The sequence below is a fragment of the Hesperophylax consimilis genome, chromosome 1 (assembly GCF_061612785.1).
Source record: "Hesperophylax consimilis isolate HC1 chromosome 1, BYU_Hcon_1.0, whole genome shotgun sequence".
Taxonomy (NCBI): Eukaryota; Metazoa; Arthropoda; class Insecta; order Trichoptera; family Limnephilidae; genus Hesperophylax; species Hesperophylax consimilis.
In genome coordinates this window covers 40,503,627-40,522,583 of record NC_142836.1, presented here as the reverse complement: position 1 = coordinate 40,522,583, position 18,957 = coordinate 40,503,627, and the positions used below count along the sequence as shown (strand labels likewise).

At 35.8% G+C, this 18,957-nt stretch overlaps 1 protein-coding gene across 5 annotated transcripts in view; it reads right to left on the bottom strand.

The window, feature by feature from the left end:
* The window catches only part of cno (adherens junction formation factor afadin), a 59,528-nt gene that overhangs the window by 18,437 nt on the left and 22,134 nt on the right, over positions 1 to 18,957 (bottom strand). For 2 of the 5 annotated variants that reach the window (XM_089633947.1, XM_089633954.1), the window contains exons 9-16: positions 7,304 to 7,488; positions 6,608 to 6,772; positions 6,296 to 6,420; positions 5,139 to 5,675; positions 4,061 to 4,213; positions 3,785 to 3,893; positions 2,994 to 3,139; positions 2,516 to 2,723 (exon numbers count right to left, since the gene is read on the bottom strand). In XM_089633947.1, coding sequence (XP_089490073.1) covers positions 2,516 to 2,723; positions 2,994 to 3,139; positions 3,785 to 3,893; positions 4,061 to 4,213; positions 5,139 to 5,675; positions 6,296 to 6,420; positions 6,608 to 6,772; positions 7,304 to 7,488 — 1,628 coding nt within the window. Of the gene's footprint in view, positions 1 to 2,515; positions 2,724 to 2,993; positions 3,140 to 3,784; positions 3,894 to 4,060; positions 4,214 to 5,138; positions 5,676 to 6,295; positions 6,421 to 6,607; positions 6,773 to 7,303; positions 7,489 to 10,987; positions 11,677 to 18,957 lie in introns of those variants that run through there. The other 3 variants (XM_089633977.1, XM_089633963.1, XM_089633970.1) reach the window with 3 other exon arrangements.

Below are 18,957 nucleotides of genomic sequence, written 5' to 3'. Positions count from 1 at the left end.
GTCTACAGTTTAACGAACACATCGATGAAATAACAAGCGATGCGATGAGAATACTAGGTTTTATTTTGAGAATGGGAGCAAATTTTAAAAGTATGTCAACATTAAAACATCTGTATTGCTCGTTAGTACGAAGCAAATTAGAATACAATTCCACCGTATGGTCACCGTACTACAAGGTCCATTCTCAATCATTAGAAAAGGTACAAAATAAATTCCTTCGGTACATTAATTTTAAAATGAAAATTCCAATCGAATTTATAAATTACAATAACTTGCTTGCTGAAACTAAACTTCTTAAATTATCTGATAGAAGAGTGTTAATTGATTTGCTATTTTTATTCAAAATTATTAAATCTTTAATTGACAGCCCTAATTTGTTGGAACTTATTTGCATTAATGTTCCTGCTAGGCAAACTCGCAGTAAAGATACTTTTAAATTTAACAAGAACCTCAACACTAATTATTCTATTTTTTCACCAATTCCTAGAATTCACAACCTTGCGAATAAATACTGTGAACTTATAGATATGTTTGGTTTTGACAATTTTGTGGGCTTTAAAAGGCAACTTATTTCGATTCTATCGGCTAATAATTAACTTTTATAGCTTTAATAATTTTATTACATCTTCTCCCATTCGAAACCTTTCAAGTAAATTATATCCATATTTGTTTGTTTTTTATTTGCTCTACTATACACTTATAATTGTATGCATATACCTACTAACTACTTTTTATACATAACACTATGTTCCATCTCAGATCTTATTATTTCTTATTCATGTCGATATTGCTAAATTCTATTAGTTTTTGCTTTTTACAGGTGCAACTCTTATTTTGTTATTTTTTTTTTTTTTTTTTAAATCTCTGTTATAATGTTCTTTACCTCACGAGTAAGTTACACTCTAATTTATATTGGTTTATCGATTTGTTAAACTCACAATTAATACTGGGTTTAAACACACCCACTTACTTACTTTTTATGTTGAACTTTCTTTTACTTACTATTTCATGCTTGGGTATATTTTATATTGAATCCATCTTATTAGTGTTTTGCTAATTTGCACAAAATTTTATTATATGTGTTGCTTTCTTACAATTAACTCCATTTATCTTCTTATGTTCAATTATTGTAATCAATGTAAATGTATATTTTCATGTAAAAGCCCATTAGGGCGTAAATAAAAATAATAAATAAATAAATAAATAAATGTATTAGGTACAAATGTCTAATGTTTACTTTGCGAAGTTTCACAATATTCCCTGGAATCTAGATACGTAGAAAGTTGCGAAATATTCCACTCGTTAGCAAGCATAATAAACGAATTATTATTATACTTGGGCTGCCAAGTGTCAACAGAAATATTGATGATTTGCAAAGATCACAAGAGTTTTGAAAATTTCTTACAAATGCCCGTGATAAGTATTTTATGTGTGTCAAGAACGGATCTGATTCAGTTGTAGTTAAACAATAAGTTGAATTTGAAGTACACACTCATACATTTTTTATTAATTTTTATTTTGTAACACTGGAAATTAAAATGTTTAGATGTTATACTTATGAATGTAGGTAATTTCTAGGATGATAAAAAACAACAGATTCTGAGGGATTACTGACTGTTAATATAATCTCGCCAATATATTAAACAATCCTATTCCAACAATACTACTATATTGTGAAATATTTATCAACTCTTATAGGTTATATTTACCTTATGTTAATGTCATCACTGTGTGAATCAGACTCTCCTCTTCTTTGGTGATTCTCAGGGGATATTTCCTCTTGTGCCACTGATGTGTTCATCACCTCTATCTCGTCACTACTCATTTTTAACACTGAAATTCTGTACCAAACCGTATGAACCACAATCAATTACGTATTTCACTCGTATTACACTCACGACGCAGTATACTAACCAAGCAGCTGATGCTTGGCGTGGCGCAGTTCGCTGGTGTCTGAGAGAGAGGAAAGAAGAGAAGAGAGAGAACGTTCGTGAGCGGCTCCCCCACCTCAACAAGCGCATATGGTGAGAGAGGGACAGTGAACGGTGAGCGGTGGTGGGGGTACCCGCATTTTCGTGTCGATCCTGACTCGGTTTTACTCCGTCCCCGAAAATCCATTACGCGCCTAAAGAAGTTTCACTTCAAAAACATTTTTTAGAAGTTTCATGTAAGCCTTTCGTCTTGCGTTAAGGAATCGAAAAAATCCGAAGACCCTGCACAAAAAAGTAGCATTCACTAAGGTTTGCAGCGTAGCCATTGTGGAACTTTTTTGCGCAGGGTGTTCAGTTTTGACAATTCCTCAGCCTTACGATGTAGTAATTTCAGACAGAGTTATGGAGGAGACTATAAAAATATCTTAAAAAATAAGCTTTGGAATTTTTCACATTTCTACGGTACGCCGTCAATTCATAGCCCGTTTCAACTTTGGATCAAATTATGATCAGCTGACTTTCAAAACGCCATAAATGTGAATTTTGCAATATTTTTAGAAGGATTAAACTTTATTGAAGCAAACCTTATTGAAGCACCACACGTTGATAAAGTGGAACAGCTGTGAGAAGAGCTGTATGGTGAGCGCAGCGTTGACTCGGCAGCGCCTCAGGAGGGCCATGGCGGCCCCCAGAGCTCCAAGCAGCAGGGCCCCCGCAGCCTCACTGGCTGGCTCCTCTAGCCACTGGGCCAGCACGTTCGATAGCTCCACGTGGAAACAGCGCACTAGGTTGCTGTAAGGGTAATTTGCGAATTACAATGGATGCACTAAAATATCGCACACGCATTTCTAATATTCTATTACGTGCTTTTAATACATTATATGCAGAATACTTGCAGTTTTTAATTAATTCGGGATTCAACGCCATTAACGTTATTATTTTCGATTGCTTGAGTCTACTTCAATGCTCAATATGGTTTAGTAACAGATTGTTTTGTAAGGCAAAAAATAAACATTAATAATAATGTGAATAAGAAGTTCAAAGTAAAATAGACATATGTACCTGAAAGCAGTCTGTACAGTGTGCGCCAGGATATTCTGTGCCTGCGTGGAGAAAGCTGAGATGTGGCGGTCGCTTTTAAGGAAGTGCAGCAACTCTGAACCGTTGGCCATCCAGAAGGCCTCGGCACCGGCGTCGCTGTTTCGCTCCTTACAACATTACATATTTTCATAAAATTCAAAGCCACCAGAGAAATAAAGAAAATTATCAAGGAGTGCCGAGACTTTTTTTTCTTATAAATATTAATTACTTTTCATAATATTTTACTAAACTATTTGAATTTCATATTTTTGGAGTAAGTATCTTTAAATTACTTCCGTTGTTTAAATACTAATGTTTTGTTCAGGAAAAATGTGAAAAATCAGAAATAAAGGTCACAACAGGACACAGATCTAATAGCCGTGATTTCAACAAAGTGACTTATTTAATCTGTTGTAAGTGGACCACACGTGGGTGTTGGGTTGCGAGCAGCAGTGCCTTGTACGCGGACGTCACATGTTAATGTAAAAGTGGCGAGTACAGGGACATCTATCTAGCATCAAAATGTCACATGCTTTTGAGTTATGCGAGTAAATTAAAAATTACACAAAAAAGAGCGCAATGACACAATCAAGTTTGAATCGAAACTAGTATGAATAGCTTACAACCAAAGAAATGTACATAATAGAAGAAGAAACATTGGCTAAAGGATTAGGAAGTAAAACACAACATAACACCCCAAAAATCAATCACTTTAATAGTTCTTTACGTAAAACAGCGGTGATTACACAAAAATGGTTGGGATCTTGGCATACCTGTACAGTGTTCTGTATCAATGTAGCCACATGTTGCAGCAAGGCTGTCAGCTTATGTGCTCGCTCTGTCGGAGTCAGCTCCGGCCGGTAATGTGTGGAAGCTCGATATCTGACAACATAACGTAACATTTATAAAACATGTCAAAATAAACCATGGAATTTTGAAATATCCATTACTGTAAAAAAAAAATTTTGGTTCCATGTTATTCAAATGTTTTGGTTTTCTAAGAATTTCAAGAGGCGGTAACTAAATAGTTAATGTATGTAAATATTTACCTTGCGCATAGATACAGGGTGTAAACAGGAGCCAGTTTGAAGGCGGGAGCTTCAACATCAAGTTCCGTGATAACACTGTGAAGGAACAGCTGTTGTGTGTGCTCCGGGAACTCTAGGACTGCCGGAAGAATGGCCTCCTGTCCACGGGGTATTCTGCGAATTCACCATTTGATTTCTAATTACAATTTGTTCTATTTAGTCAAGAGATAATATGATACAAACCACCACCTATGAGACTCTTCATTTGCCTGCGTTGAATTGCAAACACACTGTTGAAACACTTATGATAAAAGATGGGTCTGTGATTATGCAGAACAGTCTACAGCTCAAAATCAAAAATGTGCCCTCAAATCATGAACTGTAATAAATAAACTCTACTCTCACCATTGGCAAGTGACGATTCGTAGACTGCGTAACTCGGTTTTTCTCAAAAATCAGATTTTAATGCCATTATTTGTTAAAATTAACCCCATTTCGAATAGTAAAACCCACTTTGATTTTAAATACAAATTAGTAAAATACATATTCATGGCGCCATTTTGCAGAATTAAGTAAACTTTTTTTTTCTAACACTGTTTTAAAATAGAAAGACTTAAATTACATATTTAATGATTGAAAATAAATACAGAAATATATGGTATATGTTGTGAACACATAAATAAAAATAATAACCTGTCTTTAATTTTTTTCACTACAAAGTTTTCATCCTCTAAAATTTGACAAATGGTAGTTACGCTTTCTACGAATTAAGCTGACGATCTTGTTATTACCCATTCAAGATTTCAAGCAGTAAACTGGTCCGTTTAAATTGTTTTGTACATAGTTTTACAATACTCAAAACTAGAGGGGAGGGTATAAACTACTTCTGAATTTTACTGAAAATATTATTTCTTTCATAAAGTTAATTTGTACTAAGGTAAAAGAAAATCTAATTATCATCCATTAAAGAGGACACTATAGTGTCATGCTCTAATTGAATTTGTTGCACCTAAGGGTACGAGCAATGTATGGGTTCCTACACATACAGAGTTAAAAGGAAGATTAGCAGCAACGTGGGGACGGTATAGATTTGGGTTACCTGTTGTCGTTTCCCGATCCACCGCTCTTGATGCTGCAGACGCTCTTGGTCTCCACGTTCCCGTCCAGGTCAAACGTCGTCTCGTAGTTGTCTTTGTATTCTGCGCTGTAATTTTTACTGGCGGAGCTCTGGTCGTCTTTGTTGCTCCCACTGTTCTGAGGGTTTCCCATGTCATTAAAATGCGACGCAAAGTAATTATCGGGCATAAAGTCTCCTTTGGAGTTGGCATTGGATAGAATGAGCGATTCATTATCTATTTTCATGGTGTTATTGTTGTTATTGTTAAAGCCGGACATGGAGTCGGTGGAATGTCTCTGGTTTTTCCCATTGTAGATGGAAAGGGGGAAGTTTTCCTGTGATCCCATGGTGTTGCCCATGGTGTTGGTAGACATGGGGCTCATGGCTCGCTGCAGCTCACTGACCCCCGTGTTGTTCATGCCGCTCGTCTCCACCGAGCTTTGCAAGCCGTCCAACTGACTGTGGATAGACTGGGACATCATTCCGCTCATGTTATCGGGCAAGGGAGACGTCGGTGATCTATTCGGTCCACGGTTTGTTATGTTCCATGTGTGGTAAGAGTGAGTGGTTGGTTGGTTTACAGGGTAAATGATGCAGAGTAAGTCGATGATGGGTGGAGTGATTGTTGAGGGAGTTGCCATTAATAATGTGCAGCAGGGAGATGATGTGGCACAAACATGCAATCAAATAAACACAAGCAATAAGCATACATTGTGGAAACGCCTAGTTCTTTTATCTGATCTAAAGTGGTCAAATTAATGTGAATGGTCATTTATGAAGGCAACGCCCCTAATTAATCATTATCATTCTTTGAGTGATTCGTCATGATGACCATGAATCAGGATAAAATAAACTTTTTAATGTGATATTTGAAAAATCTCACAAAAAATGTAATATCATAAAGATTGCATGTAATATAATACAACAAATTGCCAATCATTGCTGACCATTTTGGAAATGAAATTAAATTCTAAATTGTAACAATAATTATTTACAGCGGTGTAGAAAAAAATCTCTAAGGAGTGAATAAGTTTCTATCCGAAGAGTCACCATTCTGTGATCGGTACAATTGTAAAAATTTCTAAACTACAAAAGTGTTCATTATAGAAGTAAAAGTAAACATAAAGAAAAGAACGGACCTGTCGTAAACTGAACCAGACCCAAAATTGTGTGACTGAGAGAGGTTTCTGTTGAGAGAACTGTCATGGACCGGATCCACAAATCTGAATGTGGACGTCCTCCCAAACTTCACCAGGCAGCCGTGCTGGAAATTACAAAACAAAAACATCAACAACCGCTTCTTAAACAATATTTAAAACATGACTTTGGATAGAGATTTTGATTTGGATTAACAAGACCTGTGGATAAGACATTAGACAACCTCTATGTCTGATTGGAAGGTCCCTGGACCTGCACCAGAAGGTTACATAAACATTTATGAATAAAATTACCTGAAGTATGGTTGTGTGGAATATCTGCTGGCCGTTGATGGAGGTGTGGGCATCGGCGTGGAGGGGGGTGAGGGTAACCACCCCGTCTATGGCGGCTAGAACGCAGTGACGCGGCTGGATGGAGGGGCCATACACCTGCAGGGTGACGCCACTGGCCGAACCCACCTGGAAGACAAAACAATAAATTAATAATAGTAAAGAAGCAAACCACGAACTTGAGAGCTTTAACTCTTTGCGTGCCGGCACTAAATTAACGCTGTGCACCAGCTTATTTCATTTTCTTAATAACTTGTTTTTTCCAAAATTATGTTTTTACCAGATAATTATATATTTATAAATATAGTGTACAATCTACCATAATTAGTTACCCCAGACTGGGGTTATATTGAGAGAAATGATTTTTTTTTTTAAATATTCCTAATTGGCACATTGGTACAAGAGCACACAAGAGCGTAAAGCATTGTAAGACACTCCCAAAGGCTGCAAAAGGCTGAGCACTTGGAAGGAATGCTAAAAAGAAGACAGAAAATCATGAACAAGTGGGTGCCAAAAGACCAAGGAAAAGTTGAACAGATTGTCTGCCTTTGGGTTCCTTCCCCTGGGGTATCTTCACAGTCATAATTTTGCATTCACGTACAATGAGGGAAAAGGTATCACAAACATCGTAAACATGCAAATGACGAGTATATTTTTTACCTCGACTACTTCGGTTGCAAGCCTCACACTGCGTCCATTGTCCAGGGGAGAACCATCGGGCTGAGTCTCCATCAGCGTTCCGGAGCACGGTCCCCCGGCCCCCGCTCGGAGGGACCCAGACTTTTTCTTGCGCCTCCGCGGGTGGCAATCTGCTGGTCTCCGGCGGACGTGAAACATTATAGATCCTAGAAAAATACATTTCATGTACAAACATAATGTAACGTCTGTTTTTCTGTGAAACATATCCCCCATGTTAAAACAGAATTAAGTACACTATTAGGCGCTACTCGATTTTGCTCAGTCTCAACACAATTTTTTTTCTTATTGAAACCATTGAAAAATGGAATAAACAATACGACATCTGATCTTCATCAGCAAGGATATTTCGAAGCTCCATGATGACGCTGTGATCTGAAATTATATGCGGTGACCTAGAAATTCCGGACAAAAAAAGTTGTGCATATTTATGAAACCAGAGTTCAACATTTGAGAATATTTAGCGGGACACAAAAACAGATTTTCTGCTTTACAGATGCATCAAAAAAAATGTTCACGATAAACTAGATAGATAGATTGTGAATACGTAAGTAGTATAGATAATTCTATTAGACATTTAGGGAGTTGATAAAAAAGAGCAGATAACATAATTACGAAATGATTGTAGTCTCCTAGTAAAATTTACCGTTAATGTCCAAATCAATACACTGAGAGAACAATGCTGTTTACTAATGGTGACTCATAATGATGACTGAATGAGCAGCTATTGGATGTGAGACTATGCCGGTGTGTGGTGACCTTGAAGGTGATGGAGGCGTGACCCATGGATAGTGGATATGGATATTGTGATCTAAGTAGGTGCAGAAGACTATTTGACACTTAGCGCGGTACCTTAATGATACAGCCAATTGTGTCAAACCTAGTTCCCTGCAGTAGCTCGGCTCGAGTTTCTGCTTTGCAGTCTTTGGGTCAAGGGATCAGTTCTTGCTGTCTGAAAAACACTTGGGTTTTTCAAATGTGTGGCTTTTTATTTGTAATTCAGTTCAGTTGTTAATGTTGATACTCATCGATGCATAAATTACCCAGATTTAAAGACAAACACATCAATAATGCTGATAATTGTCATCGTTTCCGAGCACGACTGCAGATGGCCAATGAACGAACAATAGTTCACATTGATTAAATATGATATTGTTGGTAATTGTCATTATTCCCGAGCACGACTGCAGACGGCCAATGAACGAACAATAGTTCACATTGATTAAATATGATATTGTTGGTAATTGTCATTATTCCCGAGCACGACTGCAGACGGCCAATGAACGAACAATAGACATTGACTAAATATGCTTAATTTTGACATCATCTGTAAAATTAAAGAAATATTCTGCACTAAAGGACATTGGTCGATACGTTATCGTAATGGGGCGCGTAATTTTTACTGGACGCAGCTGAGGCACTTGTCTTGCTAACTTTTCTACAATGAATTCTTTCGACTAATTTACCATAGTGAGGAACTGTATTTAGTTCTAAACAGTTTATAGATACCGTTTTCGACTACCATAATACGGACATGTGTCTAGTGTGGTAGTCGAAAAGCATGTAAAAAACCTGTATCCAAATATATTTTTTATGAATAAAGAAAGAAAAAAAAAAAAATAAATAAATAAAAAAAATAAAAATAAATACCTTTGGGAGACTTTTAAATTTGTTTTATTATTTACAATTAATTTCAATTCTTTTTAAATTATAGTATCTTAACTTTCATGTTATAGAAGTGCATTTACTTTCGATCGCGTTAGACAGAATGCATCCCACAAATCTCCAGACCTTAATTATTCAGTTGTCTTAAACACTAAAGACGGGTTGTTTCGGAGAATCTGAACAATTCATCAAATTTCATCGTTCATTTTCGGGTTCTGTGAAAGACTTATTCAAGTTCTGTGAACAATCTTCTTCTTTTTGAGCGCTTACTACGGAGCATTAATGTGACTTGTTTTCTGAGACAGCTGTGTCGTTACAATACTCCCCCCTCTTCGTCCCTCACCTCTCCATTAATTGTCATTCAATACCATACCGACTAAAGGGATCGCGTTGAGGTCAAATTATTATTAAGAAAATTATGCAAATTGTTTCTCATTTAGTGAAATTAATGCTTAAGTTGTTGAGGTGATATTACGAGGCAGTATATTCTAATTTTCTTGTGTTTAAGGACAGAATTTTAACAATTCATCAAAGTTAAAATTCAAGTTCTGTTGGGCTGGTTGTTTCACAGTACCTGCTTGGATAAACAGAAATTGAAAAGGACTTTCACAGAACTTGAATATTAACTTTGAACAATTCATCAAATTTCAACGATCATTTCTGGGTACTGTGAAAGTCTTATTCAAGTTCTGTTATTATATTATCGTAGGCTAGTTGCATGACAGAACTGAAATAATAACAGAACTTGAAAAAATCTTTCACAGAACTGGAAAATTAACTTTGAAATATGAAGAATTGTTCAAATTCTCCGAAACAACCCGTCCTTAGGACGTACCTTTAAAATGTTATATAACAGAACCGAACACTTTTCGATTTTTTTCTATCGAGGAAATTTCATATAATTACTTATTCAATTCGGCAAATGTATACAGGGTGTATCGGCACGTACCCGACAAACTTTAACCAGTTATTCCTTAGCACATTTGGAGTAAAAAATGTTATGGGCACTTTGCTGTCCGGGAGCATTTTTTTTTCCATTAAAAACAAAAAAATTAAAAATTTCCACACTACATCACTGTCATTGGCATTGCTTTTCGTGTTCAACAGCTGTTATAAGCAAGTATGTCAAAGAGCGTCTTCGCTCTTTCGCACACACTAAATAATAATAGTTAAAAATGAGACAAATGGTGCCGTGCCATTTCGTTGTGATTGTAAAAGCGCGCCAATATAGGTACACACGTACATTATTCAACGGAATTCGAATAAAATATTTCCAGATGGGTTTTCAAACTTTGACAAAGGATAAAACAGTGGTGACATGTGGTGAAAATATGAATAATACATTTTTTATTAAAAAAAAACGTCACCGGAGAGCAAAGTGCACATAAGATTTTTTACTCTAAATATGCTAAGGAATAGTGGGTTAAAGTTTGTCGGGTACGTGCCGATACACCCTGTATAGATTATCTTAAAAAATAAAATATATTTTAAGAGATTAAAAACGTGTTAAAGGGAAATATGATACAAATCGGTTGAAATTCGGAATGCGGGGTCTTAACGTGTAACGTGTAGCAAACGTTAGTTTATGTGCTTGCACCAAAGAATTTGACGAATAAATGAACGGTTTATAAAATAATCCATAACAATATTTTGCATAATATATACATACTAAACACTATATCCAGGAATTTATACATCAATGGTGGGTGAACAATAGTGTTAAAATAGGATTATATTGCTCTTCTTCAAGTAATTTAGTCATGGTTTGAAATCCCGGTGTCCTACACATCATAAGGAGTGAACAAGGTTCTTATTAATTCTAAAGATAAACATTACTCCAATAAATCGAAAGGTTCGGTTAAACACTTTTCGCAATAATAAAAAAGTTTATTTTATTTAACAAAATGCAAAATAATAATCTACATCTGATAATAAAGGCAAGAAATATTAAAAATAAAAATATATAAAGAAATTTCAACTCACTTCTAATTCCCCAATCCATCATGATCCAATATATTAAAAAAAAAAAAAATTAAAGGCACAATTTTTCGATTTAGTGTTTTAAAAAAAACATACACAAGCAACTATTCTATTTAGGTATTATGGAGTAGCATTGGTCCCTCTGGTAACGATGTGTTAATCATCCAAAAAAATATACTACATGTTTGTATCATTGTTAATTTGAAACACCCAACTTGCATTCTCGAAAAGAAAAACAGAGATTGAAAAAAAATGTTTGTTAAATTTTATTATTTGTTTTGGAATGCGTCATAATTATATATTCCAGTAAAACGTACTTTTAAGCTTATAAATAAATACAACACATAAAGTAGGTCAATCAATACATTAAAAAAAAACATTATTTTTATATAGGTTTTTCGTGTGAAAGTAATTCCATAAAATAACACTACTTTTTACGTTTCTCGACGCGGAACAAGAAATGGATCGAATATCACAGCTTAAATATTTAATATACGCGATAGACCGGCGAGAATCGTTTTTTAAGATGGTGTTCTTGTATTAGCAGGAGGATTTGTCGGTTTATTGTTGTTTAAAAGATCGCTAGAGGTTAGTTTGGTCCATTGAAGGGGTATTATTGTGGTTAGATTGCGCGGAAAATTGATGGAATCTCGTTAACATCGCGACGGCCGCCGCGACGATGCGCTGTCAGACGACGGATACATCCGACATCCGACTGGCCCGTTTGACAAGTACCTAGGCCGCTGTTTAGGGATGCGAAAATGTCGGTCGACTTGTCAATAAATAAATTGTTGAATCAAAAGGAATAGAATTAACTCATTTTTACGTATTTACATGCTGTATTGCAAACAAACTACAACGTGAAAAAACATAAAAGAAAACAACAAAAAATTATGCGAATAAAGTTTTCCACGGTATTTTTGAGGAGCAGACAAACTACGACGTGAAAAAAAACATAAATACAAAACAACAACAAAATTATGTAAATAAGGTTTTTCGCGGTATTTTTGAGGATCTACGCCACGTTAAAAAGTATGCTGAACTCAGTTGAAACATCTCCCTCGGTCCTATAAATTACGCATGTAACAGAAAGAGAGGTTCCAAAGATATTAGAAGAACGAGATATTCTATGTTGGCCGCCGGACCGTAGGCGGAGTACTACCTAATTAGGGTACTTTGAATACTATCGGGACGTGTACGCACAGAAATCTGTTCTATGTATTAGTGCGGATACCTTAGCGTCAGCGAAGGTGTGCAATAGTATTGGTGAACAAAACCGGCGACACTGGGCAAAACAATTCCACACAGTATGAACTGCTCATAGCACATCTCGTTCTTCTAATATCTTTGAGAGGTTCCAATGTTACAACTTACAACTAACATATACCTTAAAGTATCATATACTCGAACTAAAGATTTGTGCAAGTATACTAGACCGGCCTTACAACCACGCGCACTCAAGTATACTTGCACAAGTGTCAGTTCTGACGAACAATATATTAAGGTAGTTGTGCTGTGCATGTGCAATGCCACCAAATTTTATTCTTGGCGTCCATTGGTATACTCCAAGTATAATTGTGCAAATCTCAATTCAAGTATACTTGAAGGTATGGTGGGAATTATAAGAGAATTAACAAAAAACTTCGCAAAATTTTACCACCCAAGTCAATAAGGGAGAGGAGTGGCTTGTTGTTTTCGTTTGCCATCGCTGATACATTGAATAAATAATACCTGTTGAAAAACTAAACACGCGAACGTAAAACTAATAACATCCATTCCACCATATTCAGTAGGTAGCAGGTATTAGGTATGCGTGTAGGTCACCAATAATTACGAAAATTAAAAAAGAAGTGTTTAAATATTCAGGTAATTCGTAGATAAGACCCATGGGAATAATATTACAGCAAAAAGTTTGAGTAGGCAAATGCTCGATTCTACTGCGAAACTGAAATAAACCAAATTTTGGTCAATAATTCCGACACCTGTGGAGTCACCAAATCAAACAATTTCCTTCCTTTGGTACAAAAGACCGGTTTCAAAAAAAGAAAACGAACCATTGTGGAAGACAAGTTATTAAGGCGATGCACTAGGTCGTGTAATATTTTAAATTGAGCCGCTATCAATAACAACCCTTACGTAGATTGCGATAAGGTTTAAATTACCGCTTAACACCATCCGCCTGTTTTGATTTATGCAAGAAAAAAACATGGCCAAAAAATGCCTTTTATTTTATTTTGTGGATGTTCAGGCAAAAATATTATTTTTTTTCGATCATTTTATAAATAACTTAATTTGCCACATTATACAATAAAATCATAACCGAAAAAGGGTTCGTAAGTAGGAGATTTTGAACCTTACAGCAGTTTTCATAGGCCTTATACATTATTTTTTTCTGGGCTTATAAAAAACTTATCTAAAAAATACTCGATTATTTCAAAGGCCAGGATGTATTCTACTCGCAGTATTTAATTAAAGCATCTGAAACATTTGTAGGCGACCAAATTTTCAAACCAAAAACACATGGTTTTGCATTACTATGTATGGCATCGCCTTGATAAGGTGGATTGTTTCCAATTAACAATTTGAATCAATTTTTAAATTATGTACACATTAATCCCTTGTTAAGCAACTTGCTGATCGTCTACTAAGAAAAATGTTACTAAATGAAGGACCGAAGTTTTTACGATCTGTTCCTGTGGTTACAAGAATTTCACATTGAATAGGTTATACAGATCTGTAGTTGTTTTTTATCCTACAAACACCATCGATATACATATGATATATCTACATACATTATCTGAAGACGGCCTTCGTAGAGTAGTAGTCTACGTATCTGACTTAGCCGGAAGGTTTTGTGTGCGAATTCCACCGCCACGCAAAAACCAATGTATTAAAAACCTTTACCATTCGCGACTTGTAAATGATCTATTTGCAAATCTTCGAAAATACGTAATCGCGTATTTATTATTGTCAAAGAGTATGGTGATTATAAAGGATCAAGAATGATGAATCTTAAAAATAACTTTATAGTGGAACTGTTGTAAGAGAGTCTGTTCAATAATCAAGCGTGTATTTAAAAAAAAAAATTCGAAGATGCTCCCGAATCTCATACATTTGCAAATAGAAAATTTATAAATCGCGAACGTGTAAAACGCTTAGGTATAAGGTTTTTAATTTACATACAATGTGACAAAATGACAAATAAAACAGAGGAGTGCCGGAAATAACGCTAATTCGATCTCTGTTCCACAACTCCAAAAGGGGAATTCAATTACACAAGACAAATAATACCGTACAACAGACGACACGCATTTTTTTAAATGTTCAAATACCTACCTTAAATAAGCCAAAACGATCTACGGAGTTAAGCCCCCGCATTCCCAACAAGTTTCTCCTTAACTCTTTAAGTTTTAAGTTTAAAAAAAAATGTTATTTTTGAAGATAAAGATTTGCGCACTTGAAGTGAAATGACACTAAACTGCGCTGTATAAATGCCATGTTATTATTATTATAATATCTATACATTTGTTATGTTATTTGAAATTCCATCGATAGAAAAAAATCGCAAAGTATGCTCCAAAATTATAAGAAACACATTTGGTTCTGTTATTTAACATTTCCGAAAATTATTAAAAACACGTTTTGTTTTGTTATTTAATGTGGTACAGGCATAAAAAAATCACGGTGTATCTTTAAATGCAACTAGAGCATTTGTTGAGAGATTTTTGCTCTATTTCAAATGAGTCGTGTTTTATTAAAAATATTTTCTCAATTTTCGCTTAATTATTATCGTTTTTTAGTATTTGCGCGCTCCCTCTAACATTCGTATTTACATATCTATATTTCAAACCATCTTTGAACGCTTGCTACGGGGCCTTAAAGGAATACCGTTATTACTGTGTTGCCGCCTCTCTCTTTCTTACAAATGTAATAGAATACAAAGTTACAACGTAGCTCTCAGCGGTAAGACAACGCAAAAGGTGAACTCGTGACATATAATGCTACGTATACATCCGCGAGCCGAACTGCCGGACTGAACCTCAACTTATTGGAAAGAAACGAAATGGCGCGAAACGCCGCTTGCAGTAGATTCCAAAAGGAACGAATCAACTGCAAGCGGCTCGCGGGTGTATACGTAGCATAAAACGCAGTGGGTGGAATACATTTGTGTGGGGCTTTATCTATTCCGCTTATAAATATCAATATTCAACGCTTCTGTCTATAGGTACTGTTTGAACAGCTTGTTTCTGTAAAAATAAACTCGCAAAGAATGAAGTATCATTATTTATCGACTGAAATGATTGACGGATGACAGTAGAATCGATCAGTATGTGTCCTTCACCTATTTTACGACAATGGGCAATAGTATCGAACGTTTTTGGAAGAATTCGTTTAAGGTCATGGGAGACTAGCTACATTTGTGTGGCGTGTATTCGAGTATGCAACGGGGCCGGCACTTAGTATTCCCCTGGCGTTTCTTGTACTGCGTGTACTCGACAGGGAAGCCGCAAGGGGTCCTATGGTCCTATCAAATAAAATATAATTTTTTAATGTATATGAATGCTATTTTCATAGCACTTATGTGAAATGGCGTTGTTAAATGAGATAAAAGTAAATTTAGACATTTTGAATAAAAGATAATACGTTATGTCGTAGTGGTCGAGGGTAAGGCTCCCGACTAGCAATTTGAGGACCGCGGGTTCAAATCCCTGCGTGTGAAAATAAATTTTATTTGATGAATGTGTTATTTCACGATTATCAATTAAAAATAATATACAGGGTGTATCGGCACGTACCCGACAAACTTTACCCAGCTATTCCTTAGCACATTTGGAGTAAAAAATGTTATGGGCACTTTGCTGTCCGGTAACATTTTTTTTAAATAAAAAAATACTATTCATATTTTCACCACATGTCACCACTGTTTTCCTTTGTCAAAGTTTGAAAACCCATCTATTCTGGCAATATTTTATTCGAGTTTCGTTGAATAATGTACGTACGTACCTACATTGGCGCGCTTCTACAATCACAACGAAATGGCATGGCACCATTCGTCTCATTTTTGACTATTATTATTTAGTGTGTTGGAAAGAGCAAAGACGCTTTTTGACACACTTGCTAATAACAGCTGTTGAACACGAGAAACAATGCCAATGACAGTGACGGAGTGTTTTTTTTAAATTGAAAAAAAATGTTACCGGACAGCGAAGTGCCCATAACACGTTTCAGACTGGAAGATACTCTCAGTATCGCCCTGGTGTTGGAAATAGCTTTAGCCGTGTTTGGTGACCAGATCTGAATAATAATAATCCTCCCCACTACCTTCAGCTCGACAACATACCCCAACTGGGGATGCGATAGTCTCACTGGCTTCAGACGGCTGGGAGCAATTGGGACTCTTGTACAGTATTCATATTATAAAAAACATCAATATTGTATCATTATCATTGGTCAGAAGTCCACTGGAGTATGCTTCCACAATATGGAATCCTCAACATAAGGTATACCTAGATTTAGTAGAAAGTATACAGAATAAATTTTCGAAACATTTACTCAAGAAATACAACAAAACTACAAATAATATGTTAACTTTACAAAAAAGACGCACATTGTCAGACCTGTTGTTTCTACATAATCTGCTAAATAATAAAATAGATAGTCCCGAATTGCTACCCGTCATTGGTTTAAATGTTCCAACGAGGCGTACCAGGCACACTACACTATTTCACATTGAAGCCAACAATATCAATGCAGCAAACAACTCGGTAATTACTCGAACAATCACAACATACACCCATTACGAAAAATTACTACATTTAGACATCTTTCATGATTCCTTTCTAACATACAAAACTAACTTATTAAATTTCTTAGCATGACATATTTCAAAAATAATTTCACATCATTTTTCAAAACTCCTATGTATTAACAGTCAATTACAATTCGTGAGCTTATTATAATTCTTGTTTTCAATTCATTTATGATTATCTATCCACACACTTCCTTCCTTTTATAAAAATCTCAGGCGAAATTACGTAATGATATTTTATGGACATACGTAATAGGTACTACAACTATGTAATAACTAAAAATATCTAACTGTATCTTATTGTACTGTGTATGTCTTAACAAATAAATAAATAAATTACATTATTTTATTTATGAAAGCTCACATGTGGAAATGTTTAATTGAGACAATTGTGTTTTAATTAATTATTTTTAGAATATTATTCGAATTATTTATATTTTTACTAGACAGATAAATCGAGGGCTGGCCTGCGGCCCTTTCGATCGGCCTAGCACACATTACACATACGGACGCAGCGCCCCTGGTACGTAGTAAGTACTGGGTACTGGGTGTACCGTGTACCAGCCGACTGAGCCGACGCGACGCGCTGACACGCTCGGCTGGAATACACATATATCCGCAGTATCTGTACTCTGTCTCTGTACCGTGCCGCTCCACTCCCTCGCAATTCAACCTCAACCGCCATTGGCTTCCGGCGAGTCGGAGGTCAAGAGGCAACATTACATTGTACTTGCTTGCGAACGCAGTCATTCCCAAGACAATGAAGCCATCGTCCTGCTGCCGAGAGCTCCGTTGCAATTTTATTTTGTATCGCATGCCTAATTTATAAGAAAAACGAGACAGAGCTGCCTATTTTTAAATACTTCTATAGGGTTTTCCAATAAGAGGTGTTATTTTGAATAGCCCGCTATTTCGGTAGATGTTACTTTCGAAGCTGTCATTTTTTGACATTTGACAAGTAGAAAATGGAACGATACACGCTTCAACAACGCATTTAAATTATTAAAATTCACTTGAGTGAATCAAATGCAAATCATCTTGAGTGATGAGGCCCATTTCCACCTCGGTGGCTTCGTCAACAAGCAAAATTGTCGCATCTGGGGCTCGGAAAACCCAAGAGTTACTGTTGAAAAGCCTCTCTATCCTCAACGTGTGACTGTTTGGTGCGGTTTATGGTCTGGTGGAGTCATTGGACCTTACTTTTTCGAAAATGAGGATGGAGCAACAGTTACGGTGAATGGATTGGGCTATCGAGAGATGATTAATGATTTTTTATGGCCGGAATTGGATGGTATTGATCTGGACAACGTTTACTTTCAACAAGACGGCGCTACGTGCCACACAAGCAACAAAACCATTGATCTTTTACGATTGAATATTAAAATAACACCTCTTATTGGAAAACCCTGTATTTGAATTTCGATTTTGTTTTCTCGATTGATTGATTGAATGAATGAAGTCGAATCTTGGAAGTGAAAATTAACCCACTTCCCGACATCCGATCGAGCTGAAATTCGACAGATAGACTCGCTGTCTTCTCTTTTAGCGGCACTCATCACAAAAACACGCAAGAACACACGCATTTTTCTGATATGGGATGGGAATATATATTTTTTAAATTACAGAAGTTAATATACGAAATAAATGTCGGTACTATCCAATTAGGATTCGGCTTAGGTATTAACGGTAGGACTCCAGTCCCAAGGGAGAAAGGTTCAATCCTAAGTCAAAAAAACACATATTTTTTTCATTGAAATTGGCTACTAGCCGGCCTAAGTTATTGCGCAACTAGATCAAAAATAGATCAGTATCAGCACTTCGAGCAGTAACTAAAATTAACATTTATCACGTAAAATATCAACCATCGAACCCACCTTGAATTTTAAATTCTCAAATTCTCAAGAAATACTAGACAAAATACAACATTCTTTTGCGACACATATAAAACCAACTATCAGTCAAACTCACTTACCAATAGGATGCATGATTTGGGCAACAAGTTTGGTGGTATTATAGATATATTCCATGATTCCCTTTATAATCTTAAATTCAAATTAAACCAACACTTTGTGGAATCATACAAATTATTGTAATAGATTTAACGATTAGATATGTTATTGTAATGTTTTATATTATATTTTGTTCTTTGTTATTGTTAAATATT